This window comes from Patiria miniata, unplaced genomic scaffold (genome assembly GCF_015706575.1).
Source record: "Patiria miniata isolate m_02_andy unplaced genomic scaffold, ASM1570657v1 HiC_scaffold_7, whole genome shotgun sequence".
In the NCBI taxonomy this organism is placed as follows: domain Eukaryota; kingdom Metazoa; phylum Echinodermata; class Asteroidea; order Valvatida; family Asterinidae; genus Patiria; species Patiria miniata.
Genome location: NW_024037074.1, coordinates 9,799,299 through 9,820,792, shown reverse-complemented (window position 1 = coordinate 9,820,792; position 21,494 = coordinate 9,799,299). Strand labels below are relative to the sequence as shown.

At 41.7% G+C, this 21,494-nt stretch overlaps 3 protein-coding genes across 4 annotated transcripts; 2 read left to right on the top strand and 1 right to left on the bottom strand.

The window, feature by feature from the left end:
* Window positions 1-896: 896 nt before the first annotated feature.
* On the bottom strand, window positions 897-2,746 carry LOC119745576 (protein FAM162A-like). The gene is made up of 3 exons (XM_038222034.1): window positions 2,394-2,746; window positions 1,893-2,004; window positions 897-1,555 (listed from the first exon to the last, which is right to left on the bottom strand). The coding sequence occupies exons 1-3, from the start codon at window positions 2,644-2,646 to the stop codon at window positions 1,351-1,353; spliced, it is 570 nt and encodes a 189-aa protein (XP_038077962.1). The 5' UTR covers window positions 2,647-2,746; the 3' UTR covers window positions 897-1,350.
* A 4-nt stretch (window positions 2,747-2,750) lies between these two features.
* LOC119745575 (zinc finger-containing ubiquitin peptidase 1-like) lies at window positions 2,751-8,876 on the top strand. Of its 2 annotated transcripts, none has more exons than XM_038222033.1 (7): window positions 2,751-2,831; window positions 3,648-5,206; window positions 5,453-5,621; window positions 6,316-6,510; window positions 6,636-6,992; window positions 7,825-8,048; window positions 8,464-8,876. In XM_038222033.1, the coding sequence occupies exons 2-7, from the start codon at window positions 3,659-3,661 to the stop codon at window positions 8,497-8,499; spliced, it is 2,529 nt and encodes an 842-aa protein (XP_038077961.1). In that variant the 5' UTR covers window positions 2,751-2,831; window positions 3,648-3,658; the 3' UTR covers window positions 8,500-8,876. The 2 variants fall into 2 exon arrangements, with proteins under 2 accessions (XP_038077961.1, XP_038077960.1); XM_038222032.1 differs by lacking the exon at window positions 2,751-2,831 and adding an exon at window positions 2,877-3,015 and having other exon boundaries at window positions 3,649-5,206.
* A 4,088-nt stretch (window positions 8,877-12,964) lies between these two features.
* On the top strand, window positions 12,965-20,683 carry LOC119744464 (solute carrier family 22 member 4-like). Its single transcript, XM_038220397.1, has 9 exons — window positions 12,965-13,303; window positions 13,840-14,070; window positions 14,706-14,902; window positions 15,826-16,224; window positions 16,994-17,128; window positions 17,617-17,702; window positions 17,867-17,987; window positions 18,331-18,403; window positions 18,810-20,683. The coding sequence occupies exons 1-9, from the start codon at window positions 12,965-12,967 to the stop codon at window positions 18,972-18,974; spliced, it is 1,746 nt and encodes a 581-aa protein (XP_038076325.1). The 3' UTR covers window positions 18,975-20,683.
* Window positions 20,684-21,494: the final 811 nt, after the last annotated feature.

Genomic DNA, 21,494 nt, shown 5'->3' with positions numbered 1-21,494 from the left:
GCCATCCTTGGCACATTTTGGCATTACACTAAACTGGTAACCATTCAGGCTGCCAGACATACTAATAGGACAATAAGGTTGTTTAGGAAATCATCATGCAGACTTGGGTCTGATATAATGTTGACACTCAAAAAGTTCATTTCATCAAATAAGTGGCTAACATTACATGTTGCCAAGTACACATATCTCTAGTCGGAAGCAAACTTTTAGCCAAAAGGGTGTCTTGGCATCTTATGGACACCCTGTAGGCTTTTCTGCACAACTACTTTTGATATTATAAAGCAAACTTAACTTTTGCACAAATGTAACACCTCAACAAAGTAGGATGCCCCGTTTTCCAATGCAGGGCAAATTTGGCCACCACTTTTTTTCAAATGTTAACTCAAGCCCTGGTTGGAAGTGTATAGTAGACTAAAACATTTTGTCAAAAAAACACTGCAACAAATTTTATCTAGCACTGGTAGTGCTCACACTTCTTATGACCCCCTCAATGATTGCAAATTGAGAGTTGGAGGAGATCATGGGAGGGACATTTGATTGCAAAAGATGCCTGATGCTCACACAAAGACGCTACAGATTTATGGACATACAGAATAAAATTGGTTTGACATACTTTGCGCCATACGCGTGCAAACCAGTACGTGTGCGCATGTGTGTCCCAGCCACCGCGCTCTCAAAAGAGGAAGAAAAAAAATCCCTCTACTAGTTCATGCAGAGAATGCGTAGCTTAGTTATCCATTTAAAAATATTCATTTCAGTTGGCATGATGGCATGCAGAATAGATAAGCCACACACTGGGACCTGGAGTGCTGAAAAACATGTAAAACGAAATCAGGCCAACTTTACTCTTTGGCCGACAAAATACTCCAAAATTTTCATGAGGCAAAGACAAGGTCCTCAGTATTCCACCAAGTAAGTTTGAAGTCTCAATTTAATTTTTAAAGGAGACTCTTCTTCAATTTTCTGCACCTGAGCAGTGATATCAATTTGAGGCTAAAGACTAGACTGGTACATGTCCAACCATGGTCCAACTGTTTGAAAAGACTGACCTCGTCATTTAGTCTGGTAGCTGACTATTGAGTAAGGTGTAGAAATAGAGACTAGTACCAGACATGCCAGATGTTTCTTTTGGCACAGTTGATTGGTGCAGTACCATTTGGACTGGTTGTTTCAGGTGCCAGTCTATTTCCTTGTACTGCATGTTTTTAATGCCTTTAAGTCCTGGGACTCTCATACACAGTAAGGAGAGTCCCAAAATGTTTGGACTAGTTAAGCCATACTTTTCATTCTCACTATTTGGTGCTATGGAAGTCTAAAAAAACAACAACGCCATCTACTAAAATGTTCGGCTCATTTCTTGGCGTCTTCCTGGGCGATCATTTTGCCGTACATCTCTGGGTGTCTCCGGATGTTGAGGCCGGAGACGCTCTCGCCCTTCTTGGCACGAGACCGGCCGATGATGATCATGGCGACGGCGGCCAGGAGAGTGGCCGCGCCCATTAACAGGTTGATGTAGATGCGGAATTTGGTCTTGGCACTCATCAGAGCAGCCTCACTGTAAAAAAAACAAACACAGAAAATATGAGCGGGAAATATAAGGCCAGTTAAAGGATGCATTTTATAATGTAAAGTAAAGTTGAAGTTTACGTGTATAGACCTTGTCACATTTGTTTACAAATTTGGATATTGCTGTCAAGTGATGCCAATTTTCAGCAAACCATTCTCTTCTGCACTGCATATATATCTATTGAAATATGAGTGGTTTGACGTTGAAAGTGTTGACATTAACCGTTTTAATGCGAGACGAATAATATTCAAAAGATGCTTAAATGTTTGGGTTGCCCGTCAGTTGCTCAGAAAAAAAAAATAAGGAAACAAAAATGTGTTCTTACGAGACCAATTTGGGCACTTCATCCACTGTCTTGTATTTTCCAGTCCACACAAATACTTTTCGCTCCATGTTGCTTGGTTCTCTGTGTCGTATGGCTGCACTCTCAGAAGTTCCTTAGCAAACACAAGTGACATGGTGAAATCAAAATGCATTTTTATTTTTTGCTTTCGAATTTTACAACTAAATATTTAAACATGGTTGGGCATTCATGAATATCACCAAAACAGACACTGGGTCAATGTTCAGAGCCAATTTCATGAATGCTGTAAATATAGATTGCCAAAAATCATTATTTAAAAACACCCCACAATTTTTTTTTACCCATTTTATACTAGGCCTAGTATCAACTATCAATATCCAACCACCTCATCAAGTTCAAAATTTGCATTTCATTTGTTTGGATTTGATTGAATCTGAGAAAAAGCTATGAAATTCGTTTTTAATTTAAGTCTGAACAACTTTCTCATTTTAGTATAAGAAGCAAGTGGTTTGATAAATTCACCACTCGCTGTTCCCGATGTCTGTGGCTCCGGTGTCTTCTCAACTTCCTTGCCGGTGCTGTACGCCCGAAGTGCCCCACAACAATTCACTGGCGAGCCGCTCGCGTTGCCTACGTGCGTCGATACTGCGGAGTCAGCATTCAAGTTCAACAACACACGGTTGTTCTGCATCTGGCAAGGCACCTTTGCCGACGTAAAAGACCTCGAAAAAACCCTTAACACTGGGGCTACAGCCTGCCTAGATATTCTTAACATTGTCGTCTTGCCTTCTAACAATCTCTGATCAAAATCGGACAAATTGTCCTGACAAAATTCCTTCAAATCCAAAAAATCTGAAGCAACCGGCCTCTCTCGCTCGAATGCTGTGCGTGACCTTTGGACCCTTGAGGTCACCAGTCGTCTAGCTCTCTTTTGTAACAGAGGTTGTGAATGGATTAAATGTGAGTACTTCTGACATTTAAGCCAATCAAAATTGGTGTTTTGTAAAAGCCACATTACCGAGTAAGATAAATAAACCCCGACTGGACTTGTTGGGGGATTTCTTGTCAAGGGACATTCCCACACGCGCGCGGCATGTTCGCTGAGAAATTCGACTCAGAAGGAGGGGAGAGCTAGTGCAAGCAAGTAAGTCAATGACTTGATGACGGTGTTTTAAACAGCGAAAAGGCATCTTGAGTGCAAGCGTGTTGGCACGGCATATCTGATGATGTTCCTCGATCCTTCGTTCTTGTTATTTAAATATAAATGCATGTTTTGTTTTCTGTTTTACAATGACAATCCTTGCGATTCTTTCTCAAACATGGTCAAAACTTAAGTCATTGACATGTTTCCAGTTAAATTTATGAAACAAAATTCTTGGAAATAAACAATAAAACATTTTTCCTACCGCCATGGTTATAGTACCTTCAAAATATTGTTTTGACAATAATTCCGATTTTGTTTGTTCCATTGTTTTTCCAATAAGTCAAAATTATTGTTCAAAAATGAAATAAAAATGTACACCAACATTTTTCGGCGCATCAGTTTTCATGGATCAGTTTTCATCTTATGTCAGAACATGGGGGAAGGAAACTAGGCTCAACAGATGTCACGTTTCCTTTTTTTTTGTACAGAGTCGTTTTAATCAAGCATTTTTGAGTCGATCACAAATCAGGTCACAAGTACTATTTAAGTAACGGGATAAACGGTGACAAAAGAATGTTGTGATTTGTGTTAATCAAAACATGCACATTTAAATTCTGATTTGACTACTCCAGGGTATAAAGCTATGGCGTCGACTCTACAGGGCTTCAACTGTGAAATCTGTGGCCAGGAGTGCTTGACGGAAGGCAACCTGCGAACCCACATGCTCCTAGACCATGAGGAGAATGCGGGCAGCTGCCCGATGTGTGACCTTCGACATTTGACTTTGGAAGAGTTACACCTTCATGTGAACACTGCGCATTCCACAGTGTTGAGCCCAGGCAGACTTGGACAGGAAGATTCAGCATCATCTTTGGTACAGAAGGCATCCAGTCTGGTGGATCATTGTCCAAATTCAAATGGATCATCAGAATCGGTTGATTACGAATTAAAGATGAGAAAATTTGATCCCAATGAGAGCATGGAAGGATGCCAGAACTCGGAGGAAGAACGTTGTGAGTCCTCCTTCACAATCGCTGGAGCCAGCCAAGCAGTGGATAGAAGGAAGCTTCCAGCTGATTCTGAGGTGACAAAGACTACATCGGACCCTTCTACAAGAAGAGACGGTGAAAAGGTGAAGTCCAGACCTTGCGCCTGTAGTTTTGGCCTCAGTGAAAACATGGAAACTGACGGTAAGGGCAGCTCAGAATCCTCATGTTCAAACGAGCAGTGTCTCTTGAATGGCTACGCAAACTCAAACTGCTGCGACACCGTAGGGAAACCAAGCAGAATGGAAGACAGTTGCGCAGATTCTGAAAGTGAGCCACCCAATCAGGGAAAGATTCTTGAGCGAAAACGATCAAGAAGCAAGGCCCAGTTGAGCTCCTCAAGTGCCAGCAGCAGTGCAGCTGACGTCAGCTCTACCGCTGGAGATTCCACCGACAGGTCATCTTTGTCCTCACAGACATCAACTGCAAGCCCATTTAAGAAATTACTTCGGATATTCAGTCCCAGTAAGTCCACGCGGAAGAAGGTAGTTAAAGACACAGGTGCCTCTGGAGTTTCTTCTATGAAAGAAACAGATGATCAAAATTTGGATCAGGATAATGACATATCAGATCCAGAGTGTCCTTTCTGTGATATCTCAGGTCTTGACCCAGATGCAATGATGAGGCACATTGAAAGTAAACACAGCAATTTTTTGGCAAGTCCCTGCGTGGAGAAGCAGCCGGCTCAGAATGGGAACCAGTGGAACACCTCCATGATCCAGAAGCCCAAGATTCCGAAGCCGACACTCTTGAGTCTTAGCAAGCAGGCGCAAAACCTGGATACGGTGATCACGTGCCCGATATGCGGGCTTGGAAGCTTCGACCCGGACTTCTTGACTGTGCACGTCAACACAGAACATGCAATATCTGACGACAGCAGGGACCAACTAGCAACAGCGCCCTCACCCTTTGACGATGAGGCCGGCCCCAGCACAAGCGCAAGCTCAAATCCCCAGCAATCGGTATGTCCAGTGTGTGGGATGGGCGGACTGAACCCGACATCTCTCAATGACCATGTGGAAGGTCACTTTGAGGTCAAAGGTCAGGAGTCAGTCTCCAGTGACCGACAACTTGCCAAAAAACTGGCCGAAGAAGAACGACAGTTACAGGAACGACAGCAAAGGGAAACTTTCAAACAGCTGCAGGTATTTTGAGAAGTCACGATAACCATAACATTAGCTTTCACTGCAGGGACCCAAATGACAGATTTCAAATAAGCAGTGATACATCGCATGCTAATACGAAATTCCTATATTCAATTACAATTTCATTAAAAAAATTAAATGGATAATTTCCATCTGTATGTGAGCAGATATAACATCCCCCCCCCCCAGATTTGTGTATGTGCTTTGATAACCCCACTTCAACAATCTTTTCTCCATCATAAAAAGGCAAAGTATGGCATGGATGAGGTCGGGAGCCACAAGCAACAGTCTGAGCAAGACCTGGAGAAAGCAGTTACCCGAGGCCAGATCACCGTCAGCGATTACAACCAGCGAAAGACAAGCCTCAAACGATCGTTGGCTGTAGGAGTTGACGATGGAAAGTCACGTACCTCTGGTACGTTTGAAATCTTTCTTTCTTCAATTACTTTATTTTTTAATGATTATATATTAATCACTAAAAAGCTTTAAAATTTACTTGAGGTCCAAAGCCTCATACCCCTCATAATCAAAGCTTCATGTTACGCCCAAAAAGAAAAGTTACATCTGAGTCTTTTTATCAATTTCCCAGCAACATGCATTCTGCAAAACAAACCCTCCCCACCAAAAAAAAAGTTCTACTCATAATAGTTGAATACCATAATTCAGCTACTATGATTCACACTTTACAGTTACAGTTATATTTACAATGGAGTGTCATGGCCTAGCGGTTAAGAGCACCGGACTCGTGCTCTGGTTTTTCAGAGGCAACAGTGGCGTGGGTTCGAGCCTGCCGGGTGGACACTTGTGCCCTTAAGCAAGGCACTTGACCATCATTGCTTCGCCCTTCGGATGGGACGTAAAGCCGTAGGTCCTGTGTGTTAAATGCAATGCACGTAAAAGAACCCAGTAACACTTATCGCTAAGAGAAGGGGTTTGCCCCGGTGTTTCTGGCCTCCTGTTATTACTCCCCTGCAGAGTCCATAGGAGACAAACCAACCAAGAACAAGAATAGATTTGTGGTGCAGTATCCGACTCACAAACAATGTGTCTCAGAGTAGTTGTTAATGTATGATCCACAGACACGAATCCTCCAACACTTTACATTCCAGGTTTGATTCAGAAGATGGTGACCTACTACACTGATCAGACAACTCCAGGCTTGAGCTACGTCAGATTATGCAGTGACACTGACCACTACTCCTCCACATACGGAGACAAGGGATGGGGCTGTGGCTACCGGAACCTGCATATGCTGCTGTCTTCACTGGTGCGCATCGACGAGTACCGACAGGTTCTCTTCAGTGGTAATTGTTCATATGCACCCTTTTATAAAATGATGTAAGATCTTAAAGGCAAGACCTGTTTTCAGATCCACGCCCCCAACACTAACATTTATCCCCCCAAAATATTATCTACCATCCTTTTTTAGGTCAGAACGCTATTCCCTCCATCTCCAAGCTCCAGCAACTGATCGAGGCGGCCTGGGCTAAAGGCTTCGACCCCCAGGGACGGGAACAGCTCGGTGGCCGGGTAGCCAACACTCGCAAGTGGATCGGCGCCACAGAAATCACGGCTGTTCTTTCCTCCCTCCGGGCCAAGTGTCGACTGGTTGACTTTCACACCCCTACTGGGAGAGGCGGTACCCACCCACTCATGTTTGAGTGGGTGCGGGACTATTTTGGAAAGCCCGGAGCAGCTGCTCTGAAGCTGCGAGTTCTCGGGAACAATGCTACTAGAAGGGAAAGCATCCAGACAAGAAAGACACCACTGTACCTTCAACACGAAGGTGTGTATAAAATACTATTGACAATGGGGTATTTGATGCCTTTCACAAAGTCGCTCACGAGTCACAAATCACAAAGTCACTTGTGATCGACTTGTGATCGGCTTGTGATTGACTTGTGATTGACCTGTGATTGACTTGTGATTGACTTGTAATTGACTTATGTATGACTTGTGAATGACTTGTGATTGACTTGCGATTGACTTGTGATGGTTTTCTCCAGCTTTGCTATTTCTGCTTTCAATCGCAAGTCAAATCATAAATCTAATCATGAGTCATGTCACATGTCAAAGCACAAATTGGAAGAGATGAATAATGAATGCCTTATGAACAGTTCATTTATGTAAACATGTGCCATGTTGTTTTTTAAATCAAAATCAATCAAATGACTGTTTATAACAGCTAAGAGCTCCCAGCCTACATAAAGCAGGATTGACCGGCTGTGGCTGTTAAATATAACTTGATACAGCTATGCTTTGACTGTAGGTGATTGATAAGCCAGCTGTGCCTACCATTTGCTTGTTTTTGTCTGTTGACTGAATTTGACTAGTCACAGCGCTTGCTTAAAATATGATCCGACTGTTGGTGACTAGCCTGTGTTAAATGCACGGCAGGGAAAAGGATTGATTTTTGACTGTCTGTGACTGTCCAAACAGCAGGAGGGTTGGATAACTTGATACGTGACTTGAGAGTGGATGACCTGTCGTTGACTTGTGATGACTCCAACACTTGATCAACAGTGAGTTACTCATAGCAGATGAGGCCCTAGCTTTCATGGTGCTTTGAGGAAAGTGAACATAAAGTAATAACCTTTTCGTCAATCATTTTATTCCAGGACACAGCAGGACCATCATTGGCTGCGAGGTTCACAAGGACAGCTCCATCAGGCTCCTGCTCTTTGACCCCAGCTACAAGGTCATTGATGGGCAGGGTCTGGGGTCAGCTAAGCTGGATGCCTACGCCATGCGACCAATCAGGAAGAGCCTTACTCAGATGAAGGCCAAGCAGTACCAGATAGTGAGCGTTGATAGGCTGATGACATCTGATCAGGAATACGAGGTGAGTTTTTCGGATCTTACTCATTGATGATTTTTTGTTGTACTGTCATTCAGTGGTTTGATGTTGAAATTGTATTGGTTTACTTCAGGCTTTCAGTCGGGAATTGAGTTGTAATATTTTGCGATCAAATTAACTGAAGAAACAAAGTGCCTATGTGATAAAGTTACCCTTGATCAGCAGGGATTTACCTATCCAAGATTCTGGATGCATTGTTTGAACTGGGGAGGCCTCGGGGGTAGGAGCCTACTGGGAGGCTGCATTTTAGACTTGTTCGTAAGTCACACGAATGTTAGTAAATGCGAAACGAAAATTCCAAAGATGTTACAGTGTGACAAACTGATTATTCAGTCTCACTCTTTTCGAGTGTGAATCCCAGCTACACTTATCTCCCCTCTTGTTCTTTTTTCCGTTCCAGCAAAGTAAAGTTCTCCGGTCTGAAAGAAAGCCGTGATCAAGTTCAATCACAAATCCAAGGTCTGTAAAGTCTACGTTTGATCTATCCAAATTACTTTTTACTTTCCATATATAGAGACAGAAATATACTATGCATGGTCATTATTGTTTCACCTAATTGTTTACTCTTCACCTCTTATTTGCACTTTGTAAGATTATTTTGTTCCGCTCCGATTACATGTAACATGATGTACATGAACGTTCATTTTTAACTTTTATACTTTTTGTAATGCATTGATCCACTGCCGTACAAAAGTCTTCCTTCTATTTTTGTCCGTATGATAAGTGCAGCTACAATAATGGCCAAGTTCGGGCAAGAACCATTAGTCGACTAGTGGTTGATTTGTGACGTACCTTACGCCTGCGCACTAATAGCAACGTGCGAACGTCTCTAGTCAAACGCTGGTCAAAATGTTATCGCAAAACTTCTGGATCCTGGCTCTCTGATAGCGTTATGAATGCGCGCGGCTATTGGTTACCAGCGAAGCAACCAACCCCAGTAGGCTGGTTCCAAATAGTCGACTAGCGTAGTCAACCATCGTCGACTAGACAGAGTTCGGGCAAACGTTAGTTAACCATTGGTCAACTATAGTCCTTGCGTGAACTGGGCCATACTTTGCCCATGCAGTTGATGTCATAGCGCCCTCTAGCATATTTGTCTGCAAAACCAACAGGGTGCAGGCCAGTAAATAGGCCAAAAATTGTGTGATACCCGGGCCAAATCATGATTTGTAGGCCCTCAATTTTTTGCTATTAGAGTATTTTGTGGGTCATGCACTTGAGGGTTTTTAAAAAACAGAAGAGTGGAAGCCGTGATCAGGACTGCAACATTGTATTTCTGGGAAATTTTGGATGAAGTTAGGCCCAAAAGTTGCTCTATTTTGCAATGGAGCGTATAGGCATCATTTTTTTTTAAAATGGCGATGGGCTTGGCACTACTTTTAGGTGTGATTGTCTTTGGAGGGAAGTTTCTCCGAAACGTCATCGGATTACGCCCAAAAATTGAACAGAAAATGAAAGATGATGAAACAAGGTTTCATTTCATGGGTGTCTCAAACACATTGGAGAGTTGCAAGTATTTTTCCTGATCTTGAGAATTGGACGGGGGGCTATTTATCATTGAGGTCTGTGGCAGTTTATTTGCTGGTCTGCAACCAAAAACTCGAAGTGATAGAAAATTATTGTAATTTGTGTCTGATTTCTCTGTTCAAGGCCCTAAACTTCACTTTCTGTGTAAACAACTTACAATTATTTCTCAGATTTTCCATTATGAAAAGTTTTCATTGGAAAAGGTGTAAATAAGTTCCTTAACCTATCAACAGAGGGCGCTCTAGTTAAAGGTTGTGTTGTGCCAATTCCACCTAAATTTCTAAAATATATATTTCTTTAAAAAGCTTTTACTTGCCATTACAGCAATCAGTAGCTCGAAGGTATATTTGACTTTACAATTGACTATTTTTCACAAAGAAGGCATTGAAAGTGATGCCAAGATATAAATTATTTATATTTTATCAATCGTTTATCATTTTGTTAAAATATGTTGCACAATCGTGGCTACAAAAGTATAACAGCCGTGAAACCATTTATGTATTATACCACAAAAGAGATAATACATATATGTATTTTGTACATTCTTGTTGTAAACATCGTAACTGCGTTGAAAACTATCATTTTTTTCTTTCAAACCAGGGTCGTTTCACTTCTTTTATTGTAGTTTGTTCAGTTATTAGCCTGGAATAAAATCTCGAGTAAAGGAAGCATTGTATTAAGGGAATGATTTTAATATTGGTTCTTGTGGTAAAAAGCTTAATCTCGTAAACTGCTCATCCCCTTGACCCGTTGACCGGCACGTACCATTGGGATTATTAGTTTGGTAATAAGCCACTATATTGCCCCAGGGAGGGTTATATCATTCTCATTCAGTGGCTACTATAGTGCGGTTTTAAAATTGAAATGCTTATGATACTGATGAAAACTAAGCCAAGTTTGATACTGGGCCGCGTTTCGCGGCGCTGCTCTTCTGGCAACAGAACCTTCACTCACTTCGCGGAAAATACAACGAAGCTTGCTTACTTCAGACGCAATACATTGTATTAGCTTTTAAAAAGTGACGTGGCAGTGGAAACTTTCATGCGAATCATTTCTTGATTTCTATAAAAAAATACATATAGTTTGGAGTTTTAAAGAAAAAAGGGGATGAAAATGAATAATACCTAATTACTTCAGCAAATGTAATTTTATTGAAATTTTCAACCGCAAAATATTTTTGTTAATCTAAAGTTTGCAGGCGCCACAGAGCACCTGTCCAACGTAACTTGTAGGCCACGTGATCTCACTGTCCAATCCCAGGCTTGCCTCAGTATTGCGTACTGTAGTCTCATTTTAAGCCTGAAGTCGCTTTCATTGGAATCGAACGATAACTATGTCATTGATTTTAAGGTCTGGCAGGAGCTGCTACATGTCACTTGGTGGTCTGTCTGTTTGTCCCGAAAATTGACTAAAAGTATGGTGTTCCATATGTGTCATCGGCGTCGCATTTTTCAGCTCTAGTAAGGGATAATTTTGACGCTTTCATGCAAGACTTTCATAAAAGACTTCTTGCAACACGGCCAGAGCTTATTGTGCACTCGCACTTCAAGTTAGGCGTCAGAAAAGCTCTTCGGGAGTCAACAAAACTCGGTTTGTGTTAATTTCCAATATTATTGAACAGGGAAATAATGAAACCATTTTTCCTGATACGTTGTTCACACCATGAACGTTCGATCCGTGTCGACATCTACACGGTTCCAACCCGTGTCGACTTCTAAAAATTTCAACACGGTTCAATTTTGCTACGTTTTCACACTACTCATCGCAAACCCAGCGTTTAGGAGAGGGACCGGTAACGTGAAAGGGTTTAACCAATGAAAGGGAAAATGAGTCAGATTATCATGCGAGTTCGATTTTCATATCACACCGGTGGTGGTGCGACAGGGCAGCAGATCAAAGGTTATTTCGTTGCATGCTAAAAAGTAACAACTACAGCGTGATGCTGCATGCACGCACTCTCGTTCTCAGGCCGGTCCGCGTCCGATAAGTCGATATGCGGTTGTACACGGATCGAACGTAACTCAGAAGTGTTCACACTACGGCTTTCAACACGTGTCGGACTTCTCGACACGGATCGAGAATTCTCAACCCACCTCCCGAGTAGGGTTAGTTTCGACACGGGTAGAGCGCTCTATACGGGTCAGTGCCGTGTTCAAATGTTATGGTGTGAAAAGGTTAGTCCACTTTACACTGTCGGACCCGTGTACAACACGGTGATTTTTCGTACTGTGAAAAGGCCTTATATGCATAACCTACTTTTTGTTTTGTATGTTCGCATCAACTTTGATAAGCGTCACCATCAATCATACAAATACGATGCATGATACTGACATGGGTAAATATTAGCCTATCACATGTAGAGCATAGCAGAATGAGGACCAAATAGTATTGGCAAACTCCAGAAGCGTCCTTGCAAATTTATTGGCGTTCTAACTACCGTGAACCTTGTCAAGGTCGAAAGGTCGTGTCGTGATTCAAAGTCAAGATCGGTCTGAGATTCATACAAGCTAGGCCTAGAGGTTGCGACGGGAGTGTATCTAAAAAGAACGCAGGTAAGAATTCCTCATTTTTGTAGGGCTGTGCTCTTAATGTGAAAGAGGAAAATTGGTTGCCGCTTATAATGGACAAAATCAGACTGAGTGGGGAGGGGGCGGGAAGACGAAGGATTTTCTTTCAATTGTTAAAAAGCCCATTGTGCGTTTGTTTTGCCGAGTAAAAAGTTAGAACACTTGGACCAAGTCAGCAAACCCCTCTGTACGCTGTACTGCGTGCCATTAATTTATTACCATCTATATAATGTACCTTTGTCGCAGACACAAGTTTGATAACGAATTCTATAATATAAGACATTTTGATCCTTGACTAAAAGCACACCCTTCAATTATCCACAGTTTTACACGTTTTTTTTTGTTTTGCTTCACCAATGTAGGCTTATAATGGCCTTTTTTCTGGGCGATAGGTTCCCACATCTTCCACAAGAAGAATTTGCACCAAAGTTGTAAACCTACACCAAGTTTATCCGAGTTGGTGCAGGTGATAAAGGTCAAGTAATAACATCTGCCACTCCACTCAGCTCGTGAAGTATTCATACCTTTTCCTCCTGTGAACTCGTTATGTTTTTGTATATGCGAGCAGAAAATCTGTGTGCGAGCCCCACTTTTGGACAATCGGACAGACTGAAACACAAACAGTAGTACTGCAAACAAGAACGGCATTGACGTTATAATATATTAATTCAGTCCAGTATTTGGCCTCCGTTTGATATTTCAGGTATTACTGAGGCATATGTGGTTGCTTGGGAACCATAATATGTTTTGACTCGGTGTTGCTGATATCGACACACTACTTCTCGTTCTGTTTTGTTTTTGACAGAGATGGATGTGGACGAAAGTCTTAAGATTGTGGGCCTTAGTGGACGTGTGCAGAACACCAACTTTGTCATCTTTGGTCTGGGCCTGACTCTGGCGGCCATACAACTCACCTGCGTGGCCTTCACGATCAACCAATCAGTGGAGCACTACTGTAAGCCGCCGCCGGGCTTTTCAGCCAATGAAACCACGCCTTTTATCGTCAAAGACGGTCGCCATGTTCCCGACAGTTGTCATATGTACAGAGTCCTGAACGGGACACTGACGGAGAACACGACGACCTGCCAGCATGGTTGGGAATACCGTGCTTACGATACTTACGGAGAAAAAAGCTACGTGACGGATGTAAGTTGAGTTGGCTTAGCCCAGACTGGGACCTTGAGTGCAGAAAATATGCAAAACAAAATCAGGCCAACTTTACTCACTTTTTAGAGACTGGGTACCAGATGTTTCTTTTGACACGATTGATGCAGTACTGAAAGGGTTGGATTGGTTGTTTCGTGTGCCAGACTATTTTCTTGTGTTGTATTTTTTGTAATCTTATCTTTTGGGACTCTCACGTCACACGCAGTATTGAGATCTCCACATTTTGGGACTAGGCTTAGCCATGCTGCCATCTTTACAAGCATTTCTAATCGGTGTTTCTATATTTTATTCACTACATGAAAAAGGGTCTGCCATATTCCGTACGAGATTTTAAAGAGCAAGGTCGAACAACTGGACAAACCCTCAAATCGAAGCAGTCGATATCGGCTGCATTGCATATGGGCGAGCAAGCACATAGTACGTCACGCATCGACCACTGGTTAACAAAATAATGGACCGTAGTCGAACCTGCTTTTGATTGAAACCAGTGGTTCACATTTGTTCTCTCTCTTCAGCTGGACCTTGTCTGCGACCGGGGCTATCTGGCCAATCTACTAATGTCCATTCACTTCGCCGGCGTGCTGGTGGGTGGTTTCGTGACAGGTCAGGCCGGGGACATGTTGGGCCGACGCCCGGTCAGCATGGTCACGTTGCTGCTCATCAGCGTGTTTGGTACGGCCGTCAGCTTCACGTGGAACCTGGAGCTCATGATGGCCCTCAGGTTCCTCTTGGGGGCGGCATTACCGGTATAGTATAGGCCTAACGTGCTTTACCACACTACACATATTTTTTTTCAGTTATTTCAAATTTGAAATGTGCAGTGCTGGTTTTATTGCCCAATCAGTCAACTTGGCATTCCGAGTGAACATGGGCACATCAGTATTATGTTTGGTATTAATACAGCACATTATCAATGTACACCGGTTCATACGAGCATTGGTTACCAAATTTGCAATCTGCTTTTTTTCGTGCAATCAAATATCGAAATGCAGTTATTATAAGTTGTAATCGGAAAGTTGCAATCAAAACAGTTGAATTTATGAAAACACACCAAAGCACGGTATAGTCTGACAATATTTCTTTTCGAATTTTGTACTTGAATTCGAGCCGAAAAAAATGCCTCAGATTCTCTGATCAGCGGTTGATTGCGCTAGCAGTTTTTGACCACCAGACTGCCTCATCGAAGTTGATTGTGGGTGAAATGCAATTGACAAAGTAAACGAACTCAAAGAAAAGTTCTGTTTCGTCTGTGCTATAATTTGCAAAATTAAAAGGCTTACTTTTCTTTAACCTATATAACCATTTAAAAAAACGGGTTGGCGAAAGGGACGATATATGTATATACATATGAATTTAAATTCCTTGATTTGTTTTCTGTTAGGGAAATTCTTTGGTCGGTTACGTCCTTGTGGTCGAGATGTTTACTCCCAAGAAGCGACTGCTGGGTCACGTACTAATCCAGCATTTCTTCAGTCTTGGCGTAATGCTCGTGGCACCGTTGGCCTACTTGATGCCGGATTGGCGTCTCTTCCAACTCGTCACGTCGCTGATGTGCCTGCCTGTCGTCCTGATCATGTGGTAACTAAGAATTGTGTGTATTAAAAGAACTTTCTTCAAGTGAACCCTCCCTTTTTTATCGTTCAATCGCAAAGGAATCCTGAATGATTTTCGTAATTAATGTGGAACCACTGGCGTAGTTGATCACTGATGCTCGATTGGCGTCAATACCAGTGATGTTCTGATCATTGTAATGAAGGGAATTTTAAAGCAATCAGTTTAGTCATGAAGGAATCGCAGTGGAAGCTTTACTAGACCTAGCTGACGAGAGAGCTTGTCCAAAGTGAGATTGAACCTCCATCCAGTTCGGAATCACACAACAGTGGCTCGTGGTCTGGAGCATTGAATTCGTGGTCTGCCGGTAAATCTGCCAGTTGTGGGTTCGAGTCCAGCCTGAGGTTGCGGTGCTTGCTCCTTGGGCAAGACACTTTCACTCATTGCTTCTCCCCATCCAGGAGTAAATGGGTACCTGTGAGGGCAGAGATGCTAATTGTGGTTTATTTCAGCTGCTTTGCGCTGAAATGGCAGCATCGAGCTGTACACTACCCAGGGAGCTGAGATTGTCTTTGGAATGTTTAATTGGCCCAATTATCAGGGTAATAAATTATGCTGGTGGATACGTGCGCTTCATAAATGCAAATTAACAGCACCAAAAAGAACGAGTTCACATTATAACCATCGATTTGTAAGGCCACTTAAGGCCTTGGGCAGTATTACATTATTGACGGTCACTAAAACGCCCAAAAATTCCAGGTATGGGCTTGTTGAAAACTCTTACATTTTTTTCGAGGTGCTATCCGTGTGTTCCTCAAATGGTATTTCATTCTATTTATACTTTTGGGTAAATTTAATGGATTTTGTGATTTAATTTGGGGTTTTTTTTGCCTTAAACGTTTTAAAAAGGAGGGCAAAAATGAGGATTTTTTCCTCGAATATCTTCCCAGGTTCTTCACCTACGAGTCCCTTCGATGGCTAGTCCAGAAAGGACGGTTGGAGCAGGCAGAGGCCATCCTTCAAAAAATCGCCAAATCCAAGAATCTCCGGCACGAAGGGCCGTTCCTATTGAGCCGGAAAAGAAAACCTTCGCACCCAGTCTACACGATCGAACTGTCTGACACATCGGATAACGGCCCGGGAAAAGACCGCAATGAGTCGATATCACCTGCAAGGGAAGATGGGGCCCTGAGAGAAGAAAAGAGTCAGAACGATCAACCCACAGGCTGTGAAGAAAACAAGATGGGAGACATGGCCCAGGCTAAAACTGACGCCAAGAAATACACCGTTTTAGATCTCTTCAAGACCAGAATCCTCATTAAACACACATCAGTCATTTTCTGTTGCTGGTGAGAACTTCTCCTTCAAAAACCTTAATTTTAAATGATTTGTTTTTGGTTTAAATCATGAAAATAACTTAAGAAATTATGAAATCGTAACCCGCCATCTCTTCAGGATCAGAATCCTCATTAAACACATAATCATATTCTAGTGCTGGTAGAACTTCTATTTCAACAGCTTTTATTTGAAATCATTTGTTTACAACAGTAGCTATCATGAAGTAGTGTAGTTGTTTCCCTATCGTACTATACAGGGTGAGTAAAACAAAAACTTTTTCTGCATAGTACTTTCACAATCTAGGATATGAAAGCCCAATTCATAAGCTCTCTTTTAGTACAAGAATCATTCAAATCATTCGTGCACTTTTCAAGTTACGGAATTTTAAACAAACGCCGTTTTAAAGTTCTGTCCACGGACCAAACATTTTTTTAGTGTTCTTTCAGCAAAACGAAAACAATTTACATACGTCCCTATATGAATTTTGTCCTGACAGTTGGGTTTCCTTTTTTTTACTCACCTGTATATAGTTCAAGATCAATAAAACGTGAAACTAGAGGTATCATTTTTATTTAAAAAAAAAAAAAAGGCAAAGTACCCAGTGTTATAAAATGTTCAGGTACATGTATTTAGCATTTTACAAAACCCGAAGGGGTAAAATAGGTGGGTTTTCTTTACGAAATAATCGTGGGTGTCTAGCAGGGATATTAAATTGCATATTGATGTGTATTGTTCCCTATGTCCACAATTTCATAAACGTTTGTTTCTGGTCTGCCTCAGGTTTGTCATGAATGCAACGTACTTTGGTTTCATCGTCTATTCGACCAGCCTGGTCGGCAATAAGTACCTCAACTTTTTCTTGTTGGCCCTCGTTGAGGCGCCGGTCTATGGTATCGATTTCTTCATTGTCAGAAGGTATGGCAACTTCTTTGGAATCGATTATTGTGACATCCAAGGTGTGTGGTATCGTGTCGTATTGTATCGCAAATCCCACACTCGGAGAAGTGATTTGAGAACTAATGATTGATTAACAATACCATCGGCATGTGATTTTATGTTTTACACCACAACATATGATATCATTGCCATCGTCATTAATGTTTCTGCTCATTACCTGACCAGAAGTAAACTGACTCTTTAAAAAAAACAAATCTCGGTGTTTTAATATTTTCCAACCCTCTTTTGAATGTACATGCAGTTACCTCTCGATTACAATTGGATGAAAATTCTGCGTTCATAAGGTGAACCATGTTCGTACAGTTCGATTAAGCTTTGAAATTTCAAATAAGACAAGAAGAGGTGACTATTTGTAAAGTGTTTTTCTTCTCTGTAAACTTTTTGACACAATTTAGGTTTTGCAAAGTTTTCAGCAGGTTTTTGTTGCTGGTTTTTGTTTCTTTTAGATTTGGCCGGAAGAGGCCCGTCATCATATTCTTCTTCACCGGAGCGGTGGCTTGTCTGCTAATCGCCTTTCTTCCCGTAAAAACAGGTATAAAACAGCTAGGCCTAATTCGTATCTGATGGCATAACAGTTTAGTTAAGGCTGTCCAAGTTACGGTTTCGTCAAACTTAAGCAACCTACAAGCTTAAACCATGCTAAACCTTATTGGTTTAACCATCTGTTCCTTGCTCTATGATTTAACTCTCTTGCAGGCAGCGGAACGGATTTATCAGCGCTGATCCTTGCCGTGGCAATGATCGGTAAATTTTACTCCAACGCTGCCTTTGAAGTCACACTGCTGATGAGTGCAGAGATCTTCCCAACGGTGTTACGGTAAGGCTGGAAAAATGCTTATCTGTTCCATAGCAATACAGAGAGAGTTTATAATCCTGTACTCCATTTCTGATCAATTCCCTCAGACACGGGCCCACAAAATTCAAGGATACAGAGAAGTCATGATGAAGAATGGTGATACGCCATAAAAAAAAAACCTTTTTACGGGAAGCCACCAAAATATGTGCATTTTCAAAGTTTTCGTTTCAAAGTCATTTTTACCCGGTCCTGTATAGAGAACTATGAATCTCTGTGATTAGTCGGTGGTACTTTTCTTGCTCAGCAATCTGAGCATCAGAGAAACATGAGTTTTAGAACAATTTTTATCGTTTCTGTCCGATAGAAACATTGCCACGGGTAGTTCATCGACTATCGGGAGGAGCAGTGCCATTATTGCACCGTTCATTGTTTATCTGGTAAGTAGACGTTCAAGCGAATGATAATTGGCCGCTGCCCAAGCCACTGCGCAATAAACAAAAGAAAAATTGCATTTTTACTTTTATTGTATTACTTTGCTTCAGTTCATGGGTGGCAGAAACTGAAAACTTAACTCGTATATCGGCTGAGTGTGGTTCGAACTTGGGAACAGGTATCGAATGCGATTAGTTAGTATACCGTTCAAACACGAGACCTAGTTGGATGAGACAGGATGATGCAACTTAAGGACGGTGTCTCGTGCGGTGCTTTAGTGAGAATAGGAAAATAAAACGAGACTTGGACGGCAGAACCGTCAACAATTTCTCTCTTTGGATTCGCTGGTAATCAGCCTCTTTGGATTCGCTGGTAATCAGCCGTCCTGATTTTTTTTCTTCCATGACACAGCAAGAAGTCAAGAGCTACTTGCCCATGCTTATCTTTGGCTGCCTTTCGCTGGTAGCCTCTGGGTTGGTTATAATGCTCCCGGAAACCAAGAACAAACCTCTGCCGGAGACGTATGAGGACGCCACCAAGTTGGTAAACAGCCGAGAACAAGATACGAAACTATAAGTGATTCCCAAATCACATATTCCTAAAGGCTTCCTATGTTTGTCTTAGCTTATTCCACTTATCCCAGTATTCCACATGTTTTTACTGTTTGCAAGTCACATTAGAGTAGGCCTAAATTAGTCATAATAATAATAGTAAACCGTATCAAGCTCATTCCACACAAGGTCCCTATGCGCTATACAAGAGTCATTATTACCCCCGCTCATTGGGCCAATGAAATATTCCAAACTATCTCAGCTTTCTGGGGAGTATACAGCCGTATAATCTGCCACTTTGGCGCAGAGCAGCTATCATCACAAATACCAGTGCCCTCACAGGTACCCATTTACTCCTGGGTGGAGAGAAGCGACAATGTTCCAATTTGGTGCCAAGTCGGTAATTGATTTGCGTACGGTACCGGTTTACTGGCTCCACACACGCAAAGTAACGCTGCAATGCGCGTAGTCTGATTCCCAGACCAAATGATGCTGACTATTGAAGATCAATAATAACCGACTTGGAGAATATACGTTTTCAATTTTGTACATATACACAACGTATGGGAGTACATGTATTTGGAATCGGTGAAGTCCGTTGAAAGCAAGTAGGGCCTAGGCAAATTTCTCCCAGAGCAAAATGCAGATAAGAAGAAGAAGCAGCACGTATCCAGAAAGCCCTTTTTCTCTCATTAGTGAATACATTATTTTGGGCGTCTCTGGCACAACGGAACGATTTTGTCACATTTTGGAATTTGATTACTCAGAAATGCATGAGTTGGGACAAGTGGAAATTCAAGTTGCATGCACGTGCATAATGATTCACTCTGTAAACCGATCCTTCTGTGAATTGGGCGCCTAAAATGGTGTATATGTATATTTTATGGTCAGAAAAGGGTGGAATGATAAGGATAAGAGAACTTGTTCAGGGGAAATGGGTTTAGCACATCCTAATTTTTGTGTTAGTGCGGTTCAAGTTGGGTTGGACAAGAAATATCAATTTGCACTACTTATTGTATTCGGCACGATAAAGTTCCCCATAATATAGCTATATTATCCCTAACAATCATGAATCCTCCAATTTTAATACGATTTTGCACACCCCATAGGGAGTTGGGGATGTAACACGTGTATATGGTAAGCAATAACGGACACGAACGAACGGTATTCCCAACCGAACGAAAGTGACCCCAGTGTAGTTTATGACGACCGCCAGACAATGAATGTTGACGAATTTTGCCTGCAGTCCGAATCATGCCAATTGTTCTTCTTATATAAGATCGACTCCCAGATCGTTAATTTCCTGATGTATAAAAAGCACCGCAGCATCTTTTCAATCGCACGTACAACGCATCCGTAGATAAGTCAATTAAAAATGTATTGCCAAGGTTACTTCCAGCATGCACAAAGGTTTATTTAGGCTGTATTAATATGTCAACCGTTACCGTTTCAATACTGTAAATCGATTTTAATCCATAACTCCTATTGTCCAACTATATCAAATAACTGTAACGCCGGATATATTCCAGTCTTTGTCAACACTCAGTCCTTGAACTATAAGTATAAGACTTCACTCGAGATGAACACAAGGTTTTAATCTATAATTATGTAGGCATTATTCTTTCGCTTGTGCAAAATTAAACGAGCAAACGAATACCATATTTGGTATACTTTTGGGCGAACGTGTGGGGAAATGATTATTGTATATAGAACCCTTATATTGAAGCAGTATATACACTATGTGCCAATTTGTGTGGTATGACATCTCTGCAGAAACTATGCTCATGGTAATGTAAAAAATTGATTTAAAAATCGTATATCTTTGGTGTATGTTCTTGTCTTTTTCTTTTGCTTTTGTAATACATGCACATGTAATTTGATTTGGTCTGATAATGTTGCGCTCAGTACATTACTAGCACAGAAGCATTGGCGTCCTTCGTGGAGATCGGTACACAAAATGTAACCGCGCGCCATAACTATAATGGTATCGCAAACTCAAAACAGTTTTGAAATTGTGAACTCGCAAAATGGCAGCGATCCTTGCAGATATCCGGCGGAAACCGGCAGAGAGAGAAACGAACTAAGAGTGTCGTCTCGGCTAAGTCTAGTCTTGGCTTGATAAGGTCGCGTCTTCGATTGTATTGATATATCTTGGAGGCTTCGTGTGGGTCACGTACCGACACCATAGCAACTCATTCGGCGCGTCACACACACGGAGACTGAGGTCATGAATCCATAGGCACATTTTGCATGAACTAGAACTACAGGCCTACATTGTGTGCAGAGCTTTGATAATAACCTGCTACGATTTAAAGGGAATGTACATCATTGGCTTTTGCTGTAATTTTCAGAAATGAACTATTTGAGGGGTTAGTATAATAGATCAAATATTGTTACACTGACATATTTGAAGTTGTGTGTTCGAAAAGGTTGGAAAAACCAAGAAAAACAAAAATGTACAAGTAGTCTGGTTCCCTGACTCCACAAAAGATAAAATGGATCAATTTATAGATGATGGAAAATTGTAAGGCAATGGAACCAGTCT